Raw genomic sequence first — 17328 nt, forward strand, 5'->3', positions numbered from 1 at the left:
AAGAGTTATAGAAATACAAATTTGAGGGCTACAGATCTGTATCATTCTCTAAAGCAATAATTCTTAATCCTTTGTGTGTGTGTGTGTGTGTTGAGGATCTGCCGAAATGCGCAATGCACAGAACAGTTTGCATGGGAATTTCTAGATCCCAGGGTAAAGAACTCTTGATCTTCCAAGAGTTATAGAAATACAAATTTGAGGGCTACAGATCTGAGGGCAATTATTTTATGAACATAAGCAGCAGGTTTGTTGGAATAAATGTTTAGCCTCACAAAGGAATTGGTTGAAGGAAACCACACCACCGTAGGAATGATCATATGGTAGGAGTGTTTAAAAATTAGTCCGTTAGTCATATGGGGTTTGTGTCGTCATTTCTGTAGCTGCAGTGGTTTTTGGCGTGTGTGTGTGTGTGTGTTTGTGTTCATTGCTAGTAGGATGTTTAGGCAGCAGCATTTGCCTCCCCAGGTGTCTACCCTCAACTCAATTTAACCAACTCAACCTGAAAGAGCCATAGCCCTAGGAAAAGGAATCAGATGGGCTGAAATTGCCCTTGAGGCCCACCTGGTTACAGGAGAGGAAGAAAGGCATGATTGGCATTTGTGTAGCCGCTCTCGCTCTCGGAGGAGTCCTGGCCTCGCTCTCGGAGGAGTCCTGGCCTCGCTCTCGGAGGAGTCCTGGCCTCGCTCTCGGAGGAGTCCTGGCCAAGCGGGTTTGGAGCTTACACTGCTGTTGTCTTTTTGAGACGGAGGGGATATCTTGTGATCCTCTCACATGCCAACCACTGTTAGAAACAGACTTTAGGTGAATTAGTTAATTTAACTCTTAACCTCCTCAGAAAGATAGTATTGTTCTCATAGATGAGAAAACCGAGACACAGAAAAGCTAAAGAACTTATCATCAAAGTCAATTAGCTAACAGTTAGCAAAGCAGGCATTTAAACTCAGAACTTCTGCTGCCCAACACTGACTCTTCCATTTCTTCCCAGCCTCTGGGAAATGTTCCCATGAGCTCCGCCCTCCCTGGGGGCCCCTGGAAATGAAAGCCATTCACTTATCTCACCAAGGACAGTGTCCCGAAAGGCCTGCCCATCAGACACCTGGGACTAAGCCTCATTTGCTTCTATTACTAACTTCCTTCCTGACCTTGGCAAGCGCCTTAAAGTTATCTGGGTTTTCTCATCTGTAAAATGAAGAGGATAGAACTAGATGAAACTTTCCAGCTGAAAAATTCAGTGACTGAATTCTGTGCACTCACCCCATTCCCTGAAGCTGGCAGGCCTCCCGATCCTGTGGGCTGCTCACAGCTCCCCACTGGGCGCCACCTTCTCTGACCGCGCAGCTAGAAGGATGCTCCACTCCAACCACATGTACGGCTGCTGTCCATTTTACACTTACTTGGCTTATCTTTTCCATTTTAACTTCCATATCTTATCGGAATTCCTCAGATATTTTTGCTTATTTCTTTTAACTCTTATGTAGTACTCCAATGTAGAAATAAACCAATTTATGTTTTAATTCCTCCACAAGAGACAGTGGTTGTTTCCATTTTTCACTAACAATGCTGTGACTAACATTCTTTTAGTTGCCTCCTTGAGTACTTGTACAAGAGATTCTCCAGAATGAACGTCTAGAAATGGAATTGCTGAGTCATCGGGTTTGTGTATTAGGTACTGCCAAATTGTCCACTGAAATGCCAGTACCGACAAACGTTCCCACTTGCAATGTGTACGAGTTCTGTTTCTCACATCCTCACCAATCCTATCAAGCTTCACGTCTTTCCAAACTAGCATTCTGATTGCATTTGCCTTGTTGACACTCAGCACTTTCTACTTTATATCTGTTTATATGCTACCTCCCCTACTGGCTGTAAACTTTGTGAGGTCAGAATCCTTGCTTAATTCATTTTTATATTCGTCCCACAGAATTTATTGAGCTTATTAAGTACACAATAAAGAGTTATGAACAGATAAATGATAAGCAAACTGAATTCATTTTGACCCAAGGAGCTGGGGATTCGATGATGGCAGGATCAAGTGTCTGTCTCTATTCATCTGGGGTGAGGATGTGGGTAGGGACTCCCCATCAGCTGCAGTGATGGTTGCACAGTGGTCAGAACTGGCTGACAGACCAAAGGTTTCAAGATCTACAGAGGACTCTCTCCAACCTTTGGAGATCCCAGCTTTAGAAAATTTTTTATCACGGTATTCATCAGCTATTTACTGATTGTTGGGAGTAGCAAATTTCCCAGTCTCTGGGGCCATCTTTTTATCTACCAAGAGTGCTGTTCCTGAATGGAACTCCCCCACCTCTGGCTCCACCCCATTACTAAGGGTTGGATAGAATCCATGTGTCCTTTGGACTAGGAAGCTGCATGACCTATGGTAAATGCCTCCCCCTTTTGACACCCCAGCAGTTCCAGGCTGACTCATTTTCTAAATAAGTCACTTGTGGTTTTTGGTCTGACATCACATGTGGAAGAATGAGTAATTTTTCAAGAACCAGAGTTATATTGGATCAGAATAAGATACATTGTGTATGTTACTCATGGTTCTAGGACAAGGGGTCAACACTGGTAACAAGTACCCTACAACGTTCTCCCACCCCTCCTTTCCCTGGGGCCAAGGGATAGAGAAAAGGCGAAGGAAGGAGGTGGGTATGGATGTGAAGAATTTTTGTGTACATCTCTAATTTTGTTATCACATTATGTACAGTTTAATAAAATTGTCCTGTTGCCTCTGCTAGATTAAATAAAAGTAATACAGCAAAGTAGGCAAGGCCATGGGGCTCCGCTGCTTGGGCTCAAATCCCAGCTCCACCACATACCAGTTGGGTGACCTTGGGCAAGTTATTGACTCTTGATTTGCTTCCATTTCCTCATTTGTAAAATAATAAAAAAATAACAATAGTGCCTATAATGTAGGGTTGTTGCGAGGAATAAATCAACTCATGTATATGGATCACTTAGTATTGTGCCTGGAACTTAGTATGCGCTATGGAAATATTAGTAAATGTTTCCTTGAATCCATCACAATGTTTATGCTCATGTTAAATGCTCAATAAACGCTTTTTGAGGAAATGAATTCATCTTATTAAAACATATTTGGAACTGGGGGGTAGAAGTGACTACAAGTGGTAGACTCTTGGCTGGAAATGGAAGGAACCATAAAGATCAATGCCCTTGAGCACAGGTATTACCTGCCTGCCCCGCTTTTGTTTTGTCGGTTGTTTGTTCCCTAGTTATGTGCACTGTGGTGGGATAAGGGCTGCCCCCACCAGGTGTCACTCAATGGAGGTTCTACTTGCTGTTTTTTAAGTGTAGGAAGGCGGCACAAGTCTACATGCTCAAACCCTGGAAGCATGGGCTGAGTTAGAAAGGAGACCCTGGCACCAGAGAACTTCATTCTCTGACTTCTCAGCACCTACTGCTTGTGAGGAGTTAGCAGGACAGCGGCATTAGGATGGGTGTTACTTTGTTGAGTCGTTAGTAGGACGGGAACACGTGTAGGAAATTATTTAGATAAGATGTTAATATCAATGCAGATGTGGTATGCATTCTCACAGCATTTGTGGTTTTTTGGGAACATACTCCCGAGTACCGAGAGTCACGAAGAAGCCACCGTGAAATCCCTCGAAACCCGCCCTCTATCACAGACTTCTTCAGGATGCCGGGGGATTGGCGGACCCCATTCATGAGAGCAGGCCCATCCTGCCTCATTGGCACCTCCGCGTGGGTTTTAGCTGAGGAGACTGATGGGCCAGACAAGTAGCTCCAAATGGGCCACTACGGAAGCAAGGATGCTATGCTCATTAGAAAGGCTCCACATTCAGTACAACTGGTAGAACTGCTGAGTTAGGGGGGAGGTGTCAGGAAGCACAGCCTGGGGGGCATCTAAAGGACAGCCGTATTCTCAACCACTTGCAAAGACAGTCACACACACACTGACACAAACAGCTTCACCCTCCTGGGTCTTTCCCTTCCCTATACTCACGCGCACACACACGCGCGTGCCTCACGTACACTCTCTCAGTCAAAAGGGGGGCCTAGGGGAGACCTCATGGCTGAATCAAATGCTGGTTAATGCTGCTGCTTTTATTACACCAAAGGTCTTAACATTTATTTGGAGAGGAACACAAAACTTGGCATACTGGCATGCATTCTCTACAGCACAGTTTCGGAGGAGCTCAAGATCACTGCGCCCCACACGGGAGAACGGCGCCGGAGGCGGCAGGGGGACTGTAGGTCCTTGATCTCTCCGGTCAGCAGACTACAGGTGCTTCACTACCACAGCAATCGAGGAATCTTGTGTGCTGGGCAGGTGTGTTTTCAACAGCTAAACAGGTGTGACAAGGGATCCAGGTGTGGGTGAGTCCCTAACACTTAGAGCCGAGAGTTATTTTGGGGTAAGTATATTCTCCCCAAACAGGTAGCACTGACTACAGGGGGGCATGCTTAGCACTGCATCTGAGCTCGGTTAAGCAACCAGGTGTCCTCAGTGAAGGGAATCCTGGTTTCAAAGAAAGAATAAGACATGATGGTGCTATCACAATAAGGCCACTAAAGTCACAGCGAACGAGGATCTCAGAGGAAGCTCTCACGACTACAGGAAAGCAGCTCTATCCTCTCTGACGTCAGGTGCCCCTCGCTGGGTAGGCGCCTGCTCTGAGACCTTCACCTGGTCCTTTCTGAGCTGCACCACAGCACTGAACGCAACAGAGCAGAGGAGGGGGCCACACACGTTAAGGTCATGGGACATCACCACCGAGTGTGGCTGACTGTTGTTGGCAAATGTCTTGGACGCCTTTCCCAGTTGGGCTGGGTGCCCCTGTGTGTCTGCAGAGCTAATCTGAAAAGAGGCTGGCAAAGGACTTCCTCAAGCTCCGGATGCTCTCTGCCTTGGCTTCATCCTCAATGGCTGAAGACCGGAAGAAGGAGGACTCAGAGAAGCTGAAGGCATTTGTCAGGGACTGCGACTTGCTTGAAGATAAAAACCAGAGAGAACGTGAGAGGGTGGTGTTCCCAGTGAGGCAGGGAAGGACGGTGACACGAGGAGACACGACCGGAACGCCCACTCCCACCCCAGGGAGACTGGGTGACAGAGGAGAAAGCCAGCACGGGGCATGCTAGCAGGCCCCCGGGAGGTCCCTGTGCTCTTTTCTTTACCTGCAGTGCTGCTCAAACAGGAAAGGATGGAGGCAGCGAGGGAGAGAGGGAGAAGGGGGAAAGAGAGACGAGAAGGAAGGAGAAGGGAAAGAGGAAGAAGGGGTGGCTCAAGGCTCTTTCTTTCACTTAATGCTAAAGGGCCCACAGGCTAAATTTCAGAGCCCCAACTGGGTAAGACCGAATCCAGGAATCTCACACCCTTCCCCTTGGATGAAATGTAGCAACCAGGGGCCGGTGGACTCTTGTGCTCTCTTTCTCATCAACTGTCCAGTAGTGGAGCCAGCATCAGAAGACCTGGGTCAAAGTCTTGGTCCCGCCTCTCACTCACTCTTGACCTTAGGAAGCCACGTGCCTCTCTGAGACTCGGTTTCTTGTTTGGTTTCTTAATTGTGTTATGCAGATGTCTGGTAAAATGATCTCTAGGCCTTTCTTTTCAGCTCTTTCTTTTTCGCTTTTTTCTCTGATTCCAAAAGAACCTTTTGACTTGGCACGAACTCTAACAACGCTATTTACCATCCTTACAATGGGCATAATCGCCCTCGCAGCCTTCCTCACAGGAGCCTAATATGAGGTCTGTGAGTTTCAGGGTGTCCAGGGGCAACAGAGATACACATCAGGCCTACACAAGGTTACTGGCTAGTTTTCTAATGAAAAAACCCAAACTGCACACATTTTAGGGACCAATTTTTCCCTTGAGACACTAGTGAGTCAGAGAGAAAAACTGTGAAGGCAAGAGGGTGGAGGGGAGGCCAGGCCCAACACTGCAGGAGAGGACACGTGGTCTGGCGTCTCCACGGCCGTCGTCTCTCCTTCTTGGCTTCTGTTTGTCTCCTTCCTGCTGCTTCCTGGCTCCAGAACTCCTCTCCCGGTATCTCAGCGCTCCCAGCCCTCCCCTGAACTCGGACACAGCCCCAGAAACTCCCTTCTGCAGGGGCACGAGCCTGTCTCTTCTCCCGCAGTGGCTGAACAGGTGCCCTGCCTTTCCCTGGGCCTGGGATGAGCCCCAACACGCTGGTCTCTGGGAGCGGCGACTCCTCGGCACGCACAGGCCGAGGGCACTCAGGTACAAGCCTCCCGCTTGTCATCAGAGGCTGGCTCGATTCAACAGCTTCAGCCCAGAGGCAGTGACAGCCCACAGATCTGCCCTCACACTGGGGCCAGAGTTGGCTCACGAGAAGGTAGGCGAGATTAAAAAGTCAGCTGCAGAAAACGACTGGGTTGAGGGGAGGTTGTGAGGCAGGCGAGACATGAAATGTACCCTTGGCCAGAGCCGCGGAGCAAGGCCGGGGGACGGCCCTCCCGTCATACAGGACTGGAAGACCCAGAGAAAGCGGTCATCCGGACCGCCTGAGCCCTCATCCTGGCTCTGCCGCTAACTAGCAGCAGGGCTTTGACAAAATCAGATCTCTCTCAGCAGTGTTTTCTCATCTGTGCAGTGACTAGAGATGATCTCTGAGGGGCTCATCTGAGCCCCAAACTCGACAGCTCCCTGTTCTCGGCCCCTGAGAGTTTCATCTCTTTGCTGAGAGGCACTCACGGAACGCTTCCAATCCCTCAGGCTGTGGCCGTCTGTGCTGACAGTCATGACAGAGGTCTGCAGTTGGGGACCTTGAAGAGAGCCGTCTCTCGTTCTGGGGGAGGGTGGAGCTGAGCACCCAGGTGCTGTCCCTACCAAGTGCAGCTATACTGTTTTCTAGGGGCCCTCAGTTCTGTCCTCTGAAGCAGGAGAGTGTGACAGGGGTCTCCAGGGTTACTGTTGGGAATGAGCGAACCCAAGAGGATGGAGTCCCTCAGGGTCTCTATATGGGCCTCCACTCTGATGACCACACCAGAAACCAACCTCCTTCTGACAAAGCTGAAGGTAAAAAGTTGAAATGGATTTAACTACTTCCCCCTTTTCCTTCTGGGCAGCCTTGCTGATTGGCACACCCTAAACTGTGAGTCAGAAAAGAGAATAAAATTTTTTTTCTTTTTTCTTTTTCTTTTTTTTTTTTTTTAGAAAGAGAAAGACACATATACACAGAGAAAAGGAATGGAAAAAAGAGTGGGAGAGAGGATTCAAAAAAAAAAAAACAACCCAAACCCTAAGCTCGTACAAGAATGGGAGAGGGGGTAGTAAGTGCTTTATTGCCACTCCCCAGGAAGAAAGGGGAGGGTTTGAGCTTCTAGCTAGACCTTAAGACTTTCACTTCCCTCTTTCTTGCCCTCCCCAGTCAACCCAACCATGCCCCCACAAAAAAACCCACCAAAACCCAAACCCCCCCAAAACCCCACAAAAATATCTTTAGGAGGAGGTCTGATTGAAGGTGCTTCCTAGCAGCTCTGGAGCCCAAGGCCTGAGAGGAGGGGCAGGAAGAGGGGAGGGGAAGGAGCTGCTGAGTCGTCTCTTACTTGAGCTGTGGGTGAGGCTGGGGCTTCTGTGGTGGAGCAGCCGGGGGTGGCTGGACCTCGGCCAGGGAGCTGCTGCTGGAGGGTGCATCTCCGTGGGTGGTGGGGCCGCCCGGCCGCTGAAGAGCCGAGAAGGAGGAAGAAGAGGAGGAGGAGGAAGAAGAGGAAGGTGGCAGTGACGGTCCAGGGGGGAGCCGGCGTGGACGCAGCACCTTGCCTGGGGGTTGCATTCCTTGGGGTTGCCCAGGGCCCCCTAGGTTCAGTACAAGAAAAACTTCATAATTTAACCGTATCAGAGGGTTTCCTTATTAGAATCTATGTCTCAAAGGGTGTGGCTATTTAATTACCAAAGGATAAGCTCTATGACAAGAAGCCACCCGAGGCTCTGAAGGGCTCCAGAGCGGGTCCCTGGTTACCCTCAGACGTCGCCGCTACATGCTCCTCCTCAGACTCACAGCGACTCAGTCACAACAGAGGTAGGAGCACGGGGAAGAAGCCATGGGATGAGTGGCCCCCATCAGAGGTGAGCTCTCTTACGGAAGGCCCCCAGACCACAGGGACCACCCCTGTCCCCCAGAGGTTCCTCAGGTACAGGCCAACCTGGCCCACGGTGTACTAGGAGGTCTCAAGTTCCACACGGCAGACACGGTGCAGGGCAGTGGGAAGAGCCCTGGTCTGGGGGTCAGAAAACCCAAGACACAGTCTATCAGCAACTCCCTGAGCGAGTCAGCAGACTTCTCTGGACCTCGGTGTTTACAACCATAAAACTGTTAAAAATTAAGACCTAGTCTTAGTTATCTTTCAAGAGAGTAGCGTTTCAAAGATGACAATGGACAAGAAAGTTCTTCAAAAAGTACTCTGTGCCTTATGATCATCGATGATCACTGACTTACATTGTTTTTCTGGAGTTGGCCTTAGTCTGTCCCACTCCAGGCCTGCATGTCTGATTGCTGCACCCCCAGCAGGGCTTCCTTTCAGCATTAACTCATGCCCATGACTAGGACCTTTCACGTCCAGTTGCCTCTTAGTACCATCCTCGGGGGCTCGAGTCCCTCCCAGGTGTATGTGGTGAAATTCTCCAGAATTCCAAGTCCCATTCTCTCCCTGGAGATGTTGTGAGCACCATTTGGCAAAGAAGGGGCCCCCCCCCAAAAGGACCAGGATCCCCTTCTCCCAGCATGAGACAGAAAACCATCTGGTGACCTGGAGATCTCATTTCTCAGTCTCAATCCCAGAGTGCACGTTAACGTGCCCACTGGAAGGAGAGGGCTTACAGAAACTCAACGACGGCTAAGAGTTGTACTGTAACTTAGTTTTCTAGAAACACAGGACACCTGTACCCTCTGGAGAGGTAGAACTGTATGTCTATACCACAGTACATCCATGATTGTAAGACAGTTTCCCCTCTATACGGCATGGACTCCACTTTATCATCAATGACCAATTAATACCAGGGTGAGTTACACATAAATAAGTAAATAAGTAAATTAATGAAATTTTGCATGTTGAAGAAGTTCTAAGTTCAAATCAGATAACTAGTGAAGATGACAGAGTAGCAGAGCATTTCATATTAACCAGTTTTTGCCTTTTCCAAAGTTTGACATCGTTTGTATCAGCATTTTCTTGTAAAGGACTGCAGGTTGATAGCTCAGCCTCTTGTCCCAGAAACCTGAGTGCTTTCCCAACTGTACAGAGATGCTTGAATAGACAGAAACTTTACAACTTAACACTGAAGACAGATATAACTTTTCCTTTATTGCACATTAAGCTGTACAAGAGTCACAAAAGAGAGGTACTTCAATCACACTTCCAGCATTGGCTGAGGTTCTCCCAGCTGGATTGGTACAAAAAAAGGCGACAACATCAGAAAAGAAATGGGTACAAAACACCTGAACGGCAATCCTATACTGTGACACGGATGCCCCAGGCCACAGAGTTGTCCTTAGCATGCTGCCTGAGGGCACAGGACAGTCAGGGTGTGCTGTCTGCTTGTGTTTGGCACTGGGAGGGAGCCCTAGTCTCTTTCTCCCTCACCTGACAGACCGGGGCGGACACCACCCTGGAGCCTGACTAAATTCAAACAGCAACTTTGTATTTGTGGCTCACAAATGTCACATGAAAAGCACCTGAATGTTCACAATGATCACATGCAAAGAAGCAACACCACCGTCAGCTTACCGCTTGGACAAAAATAAATTAAAAAAATAAAATGTATTCCTCCATTCTGGGAAATGTTTCTTTATTCCTTTCTATCATTTCATCAGATTGGGAGGTATTTAAGGACCTGATTCTTATGCAACCCACCTGGAAGTGCTTCACTGCATCTATATGTATATATTTACAACAGATCGACTACCATCGGCATCGACGTCGTCTAAGGGAGGAACCGCGGACAAAAACGTTCACACTCAGTGCATTTCCCTGTAGCTCAGAATTTGCCAGCAATCAAGACAGAAACCAGGGCACGTGCCCCTTGACACAGAAATCATGTTACACACCACCAACACCAGTTATTCCTCAAACCTGGCGATCCAGAAAGGTGACATGTCAGTACAGAAGTGAGAGGGGATGCAAAAGTAGAGCTAAAAGCACTTCTTCTAAAAGGCAAACTGCTGGCGTGAACTCCCACAGCCCATGGTGCTAGAGGAGGCCACTTGGTGCCCGATCCTGGCCTGGCCAGGACATGGCAAGGTGAGGCACTGACCCGAGGCCTGGTCCAGTAGCTGCCTCATCCCTGCCCAGGAGCTGCGTGTCGGAGGAAAGAGGACAAACGGGTGAGGGCTCTTTAAGAGCCACCGCCGTGGAACCACAGCCCCAAACACACAGGCTAAAATCTGAGACAGTCCCTCTCCGGAAAGATAAAGCTCTTCATTCTCTGGACTCTGGAGGGCTTTTGGAACAGCTGACAACGAAAGCAGGTGCCCACCTCAGAGTTCTGGAGGCAGTGTACCCACTCGAGGGAAACGGGACAGTTTCGATTCGCTCCCGCGTCGTGATGCCTCAGGAGAGGCCAAGAGAAGAACGGATGAATTCTTCCCAGACTTTCAGTAGCTCCCTGCCTTCTATGTCCCAAATTGCTAAAGAATCATCTCTGTACACAGTAAGCTTTGGGGAAAACGAAGCAGCCTCAGTTCCACAGAAGCGCACAGATGGCCGATTCAGAAACGGCAAAGTAGAAACAACTTAGAGGGACTAAGATGAACACGGGGAAAATACTCACAGGTTCACTTTGATATTGCACACCAGCGGCCCCATTTTTTTTTTTTTTTGTCTAATCTCATAGCTAATTAGTTAATAATAAAACAAAGGGTACACTGGGATGTCAAATACAGAACATATTCCTGGAAATAGCTTATTCTTTATATTTCATGTCATCACTAAAAAACACAAGAGCTCTACAGGCACGGCCAGCCTATTCACATAAACTCAAATGCACCAAATTTTAGCAAATGGAGAAAAAGAGGGATGCCTTCAGATTCAATGGATGAAGCTATGGAAATTAGACCTCGAAAATCTCTTAAACTTCTACCTATTTACCCTAGTCATGCAGAAAGGAAGCAAAAAGCACAGTTCGTTGAAGATCCCAAGCACACGCATGGAGGTAAGCAGGGGGTGGGGGGCGGTTTATCTGAGTCTGGGGGGAGAAGGAGGGGAGTTGGGTTTTATTTTTGTGGTCTTTATTTCTCCCCTGTCCACCCGCCCCCAGTCCTATTTCACATTATGTAATTAAAATATACTATCAAACCACCCAGAAGCTAGTCACACTGAACTTGGGAGAGGCACAACTCTTTCGTACACTGTTGACAAACAGCCCTGGAATCACAAGGTATACAGAGAAACATAAGGGAGCGTTACGAGCAGGAACAGGAACAGGTAAACAACCAGACAGAGGCGCTGACACTGCAGAGGAAAAACACAGTCCCGTCAGCCTCGAAAAAACGCAGAAATGGCACCAGTGGGAGGCTCTGCTGCTCCCCTCCCCGCTTTCCTTTCTTTCCTTGTTTGTTTTTGGCTTAAAACTTCTGCTTTGAAAACTTAACTACCAATCGCTTTAAGAAGCTTGGACTTGTTTTGGCCCTACTGCAATGCCATTACAGTCGAGAATATACTGTAAACAACCTTGGGGGGCTGGCCGCTGAGGTGGGGTCTTGCTCGAGTCCGGATCCTTAAGTGTTCCACTCTGGAAGACAAAAATGCAAAAGAGATACAAACAAAACTCCAAGCAGATTCCAAAGAGAAACCCTGTGGCTCTGTGGCAAGGCTGCGGAGGGATACGGTGGGATCCAGCGGGATCTGGCCCAGGGGCTTCTGCTGTTCCGGAAACGCCTCAAAGGGATTCTCAGCCTCTGGGTTATTGCCGGGGCCGAAGTGTACGCAGTCTGGGGCTTAGAACCACTCTGACAGGAGTGTCTGACACCTCCTTACCCTCTTTTCATTTCACTCCCTTGTAGACACTCTTTCTAGAAGCTTTGAGACTTCCAACAGCATCTGGTTTCTTCTCTGGGGGCTGCCCAAGGTCCAGCTCCCCTGGTACTCACAGGCCCAGCTTCCTGAGGAAGGATCGACACCAAACTCCCGAGAGAGGCTGGAGTGCCAGCGGGGGCCGCACCAGGTGACTAGCCTAGACTTGGCTCACTTCTCCTGTGGAGTTAACTCTGGGGTGGGATCAGCTCTGAGGCTGACTCAGGGGTCAGGGCCACTCTTTGGGCTGGGCTGGAACTCCCACAGGGAGGGACTTGAAGGAGGGGGCAGTCTTTTGTGTCCCAGGACCCTCCTTAACCAGAGGGAAGGAGTAAGATGTTAATGTTTGTAAAAGTGCTCAAGGCCAAGCTGTTTTTCCCTCTCAAACAGCATAATTGCATTTTAGCCAACAACATGGCTCTACTCCCAGGCTTCCTCTCCTCCCAGCTGTGATCCTGATTAATGCCCCAACGGGATCAGAGATGCATGTGACTTCAGTTTGTCTAACATTTGTAGCACAGGCAGTGAGCGTTTGGAGCTTGAATTTGGCAAGGGGGAAAGGCTCTATGAAGCCTGGGGGCTGCCGAGTGTGCAGACGGTGATGTCAAAGAGGGAGATTCGGAGGCAAGGCTGTGAGAGGCTCAGCGTGTCTTCAGCACACCCCACTTCCTCTTTCACTGCTCCTCCCCCCTGTGACAGGCCCCCCAGCCCTACTCCCACATTAAAACTGTTCCCCATTCCCATGGGCCTCCGATCTGGCCTTCAGGCCCGTTTTCAGCTCCACTACCGGTAGAGCAGAAGTGCTACCCTCTCCAGTATTATGGTCTGTTAAATGACAGCACTGCCTAAAACTGTTCTACCAAGAGGATTTCAGATAGGAGGAGGCAGGGGGGCCTTTGAAATGTCCTTGGTGCCACTGCATCAGAGGGTGCCCATTCCATCTACAATCCCGACCTCTCACAGATCACAGCAAGAACACCCACACTTCCTTTCCTTTCTTCCAAGGACTTTCATGGGCTCCACGGGGTGGGTCTGAACCCCGGCAATGAAACACCCACACCCAATAAGCCAGCTAGAGCCACATCATCCAGTCAGCAATCAAGACCCATCAGTTTTTCCTTCTTGGCATCTAAGATTCACCATCTCCGCTTGACCAACTCTGGTCAGGCCTGTATCACTTCCTCTTTAGACTACTAGAATAGTCTCTCAAATCTTTAGTCTCTTCTCCAATCGATGTTCTGGATACCTATTATCCTCTTAAACCCCTTCTCTAATAGTATCAGTTTACTGCTCTAAATAATTTATAGCTAACACTATATAGTGCTGGCTAACATGATGGACAATTTTATGCAGTATTTCCCTCAAACCTCACAACAGCTCTACGAGGTATCAACATCCCTAATTTTTAGATAAGGAAACTGAGGGCCAACTAAGGCAGGTAATTAGCCCAGGCTCATAGAGAGGCACCTGGCATGTGAGCCCAGGCAGTTTGACCTTCTCTCCCCATTGCCCACAGGATGACGTCCACATTCTTCAGGCTGACACCAGAAACTTGCCTCAGCATGGCTGGACTGGCCCTTCTAGCCTCTCTCCCTCATGTTCCAAACTTACCTGACCCTTCACTGTTTATTCTCTAGTCTAGGCCACTCCAATGTTTATGCTAAGTACCCTCCAGAAATACCTTTTCTCCTTTTCTACCAATCCAACCCAACATATCCTGGAGGTCTAAGTCAAATTCTACCTCATCCATGAAATCTCTCCTCTGATTGCCCCTTTCAATTCTGATCTCCTCTCTGAAATCCTATAATAGCACTTAATAGACTGTCTTGTTATCCTGAAGACAGGGATGATGCTTCTAGGGAGGCTGCCAGATCCTGGAGGCCATGGGCTATGAGTCTTCATCTTCTCATGAATTCCTAACAATTACAGTACCCATTTTTTTCCAAAGAAAAATTGGGATATATGGTCTGATATGGTAACTATTTATTCAAAAGGTAAAAATACTTAAAATTGGGAATATTTTGGAAAATTTAAGACTATCGCCATTTTACCAATGTCATCAAGCACAGGACTGAGCACATAAGAGGTCCTTAATAAATGCTTATTAGACAAATGACCATGCAACAACAGTGAAGTCCAAAACGGAGTAGAGTATAAGTCTTTTATGAGAAAAACGTTGTTAAACCACAGATGTTGAACCACACTGTATTTGATATCAACTCTGATTAGCAGCTCTGAAAATGCTGAGGTTAGAGAATTAAACATGAGGCCTGCTACATGTGCCTGCATATTAGGTGCAGAAGGGAAAGTCAAAACAAGTCTCGAAGAAGCAGAAATTGTTTCCTTTTCTTACATCAAGTCTGAGTAATCCAGTTATGGTAGGGATACTTCAGTCCCCAGAGTTCTTTCCCACTGTGAACTCTTCTTTCTCTTGGCCTGGCTGCCAACTGGAAGAGAAGTCTGCAGGATGGTGTTTGGTAATGCGCGCACAGGATACCAGGGTTGCCTTTTTACCCAAGCTGCGTGTCAACCCCACCCAACACACACACACACACACACACACACACACACACACACACACACACACACACACACACATTGCTGTTGTTGGGTCTCCAATAGTAAGTCTTTAAGATTGGGCAGCAGAGTGACTGAGGAATCTGGGCTTTGGGGTCAGGGAGATGGTGGGTTAAATCTAAATCTCCCACTTACTAGCTTTGTGACGTCGGGCAAGTCATTTCCCCCCCTGCACCTGCCTTTCTTCAAATGGTTTCTATGATATAAAGCGAGGTTACCTATTTATCTACCTACCTACCTACCCACCTACAAGTACCTGTTCCTGGCAGGTGCTACAAAAGATACGACAGATGATGGTAATGGTGATGCTGACGAGGCCTCTTCCTCTGAAGCTTTGTTGCTTCTTAGGTCTCACTCTCATAATGGAATACCCCCTCATACAGTTTGTGGAGCCAGTGGGGGCACTTGCCAGTCCCCTCCCCAAGGGGCTCACCTTGTACCACTGACAGCTGCCAATGATTCACCTCAGACATTGATCAAGAGAAGCTTAAGATGCTCTCCTCCCAGAGAATTGTTACTTTCAGAGACGGTTATGGAAGACCATAGGGCACAAGGGCAGAAGAAGGGCCAGTGGGCAAAAGCTCCAAAAGGCAGACTTTCACTTACAGAAGGAACTTCCTATAGTAAAAACAGTGCAAGAGGCTGTCTTGGGAGATGGGTATGTTCGTGCAGAGGCTAGAGAATTACCTGACAAAGATACAGTAGGGAATACACCTTTATTGAATATGAAATAGATTAGATGAACACTACAGTTTATCTTCCAACTCTGAGAAGCTATGAGTCCAGGAAAAACTTTAAAAATCCCACAGATTAAGCTCTGATGGGGAAACTCACAGCATGAGCTGATAGGGGTAGTCATACCATGAAGCCTGGTCCTGGCTCTCCTCAGCCTCAGAAACATACAAACGAGACACCCAAGGATGAACTGAGCCCAAAAGCTCCCTTCCACAAGCTTCAGGGGAAGAGCTCGCAGAAACTTCCTTTGCGCTGGAGCCTGGGAATGTGCCTTGGCCACCCCTGTCTGGCGCCTAGGGAGCTTCTCCTGCTCCCGCCCCCTGGAGCTGTGGACTGAAGACTTCCCAGGGGTTATGGGAGCCAGCAGAGTCCCCCAGGACTGTCCCTTGCCAGGCTGAGACTCTCTGGCCCTGCCTACAAGCCTTCTGTCTGCTGGGGCTGGGGGCTTGTTCCCTATGGGGTTTGGCTACCATGGAATCTGTCTCCAGTCACCAAGAGCCGCCTGGGATGCCGCATTCCACAGAAGTCTGGCCACTCTGGCGTCACTGCCAAAGTCTGGCCTGTAGCCAGCCCACAGCAGGAACTCAGGGCCAGACTGAGCTGCAGCATTTCCCTCAGGAAGCTGAGTTGACTCAAACAGGTAAGAATGTGAGGTCCAATGCTTGTGCCCAGCTGCACACAAAAAAGGAGAATAAATGGCCTTAGAGCAGCATAAGGAAAACCCCCAAACAACCCTGGGCTTAGAGGAAGACGACAGGCTCAGAGGGTGTCAGCTTGTAATGCTGCTGCCAAAAAGGTGATGAAGCTGGAGGTGCATCAGTGTCCCAGCGAGGGGAGGTCACAGGTCCACTGCTCTTTCGGCTGATAAGCCTCACAAGAGAGCACTGTAATCATCAGTTCTGGGTACCTCTTTTAAGGTGGACACCAGTGGAATAAAATGGGTACATGGAGCAGACAGGATGGTGAGAAGTGTGAAATGACATCTTTCCTCATGGGACTTTGGGCAAGTTACTTAATCTCTGAGTCTCAGTTTCCCAAATGAGACAAGTCTAAGGATTAAATGCGGTAACTGGGGAAGCCTCCAGGACTGAACAGAAGATCAAAGTTAGTCAAATGTAAATTTGATCAAGGTCAAGGGCTGGTGTGGGTAGCAGTGAGCCTCCTAGCATGAGTGTTTAAGCAGCGCCGGGACAAACCGTCAGAGATGCTGTGGATGGGCTCGTGCAGTCGCAGGCGGGCGACCTCTACAGGCTCTTCTGGCTCTGGGCTCCCATTCAGTCCGTCAGACATTTTTCGGTTCTTTAGGTGTGTGAGGTGTGAGACAAGCCCTCCTTAGCTGTGGAGTCTGGAGCCCAGAAAGAGCCTGGGGAGGCGTCCTGCAGGCACAGGCTTTGAGGACAGTGTGCAGCTGTTCCCCATCCAAGCCGCCTGGGCTCGGGTCCCGCTGTGCGGAGGCCACTGGCCTTAGGGACCAGGGAAGCCAGGGAGAGGAGAGCAGGAGAGAGCTGGTGAAGCACGGGTGCCTCCAGGTTGCGAGGTTCAGCACGGGGCTGTACGAGGAGGAGGGCGAGGGCTCCCCCCACACAGCACAAGGGCCAGCTCTCTCCATTCTTACCATCTGTATGCTCTGCTGGAGCATCAAAAGGGCACAGTGCAGGTTACTGCAGAGCGTTCTTGGAACTGGGGACCAGAAGATCCAGCTCTCCTGCTTATAAGCTGTGCGACCTTGGAAAAATCATTGGCATTCTCTTTGCTGATATGTAAAACAGAGTCAGAAATGCCATCTCAAACCGTCTCACGTAAAGGTTGTGAGGCTTAAAATAACGGCTGTGCTTTTTAAGTCATAAAGTGCCAGGTAAAGTAATGATATGAGCATCATTACTACTATTTGAATAATAATAAATATCGGGCTTCCCTGGTGGCGCAGTGGTCGAGAGTCCGCCTGCCGATGCCGGGGACGCGGGTTCGCGCCCCGGTCCGGGAGGATCCCGCGTGCCGCGGAGCGGC

At 48.9% G+C, this 17328-nt stretch overlaps 1 protein-coding gene across 4 annotated transcripts in view; it reads right to left on the reverse strand.

The window, feature by feature from the left end:
• Positions 1 to 4074: 4074 nt before the first annotated feature.
• SYN2 (synapsin II) overlaps positions 4075 to 17328 on the reverse strand; it is a 169763-nt gene continuing 156509 nt past the window's right edge. For 3 of the 4 annotated variants that reach the window (XM_024123985.3, XM_028478502.2, XM_028478503.2), the window contains exons 11-13: positions 11668 to 11728; positions 7552 to 7801; positions 4075 to 4974 (exon numbers count right to left, since the gene is read on the reverse strand). In XM_024123985.3, coding sequence (XP_023979753.1) covers positions 4839 to 4974; positions 7552 to 7801; positions 11668 to 11728 — 447 coding nt within the window. In that variant the 3' untranslated portion in view covers positions 4075 to 4838. Of the gene's footprint in view, positions 4975 to 7551; positions 7802 to 9286; positions 9383 to 11667; positions 11729 to 17328 lie in introns of those variants that run through there. The other variant, XM_055080244.1, reaches the window with a different exon arrangement.

Source organism: Physeter macrocephalus, chromosome 18, assembly GCF_002837175.3.
Source record: "Physeter macrocephalus isolate SW-GA chromosome 18, ASM283717v5, whole genome shotgun sequence".
NCBI lineage: Eukaryota > Metazoa > Chordata > Mammalia > Artiodactyla > Physeteridae > Physeter > Physeter macrocephalus.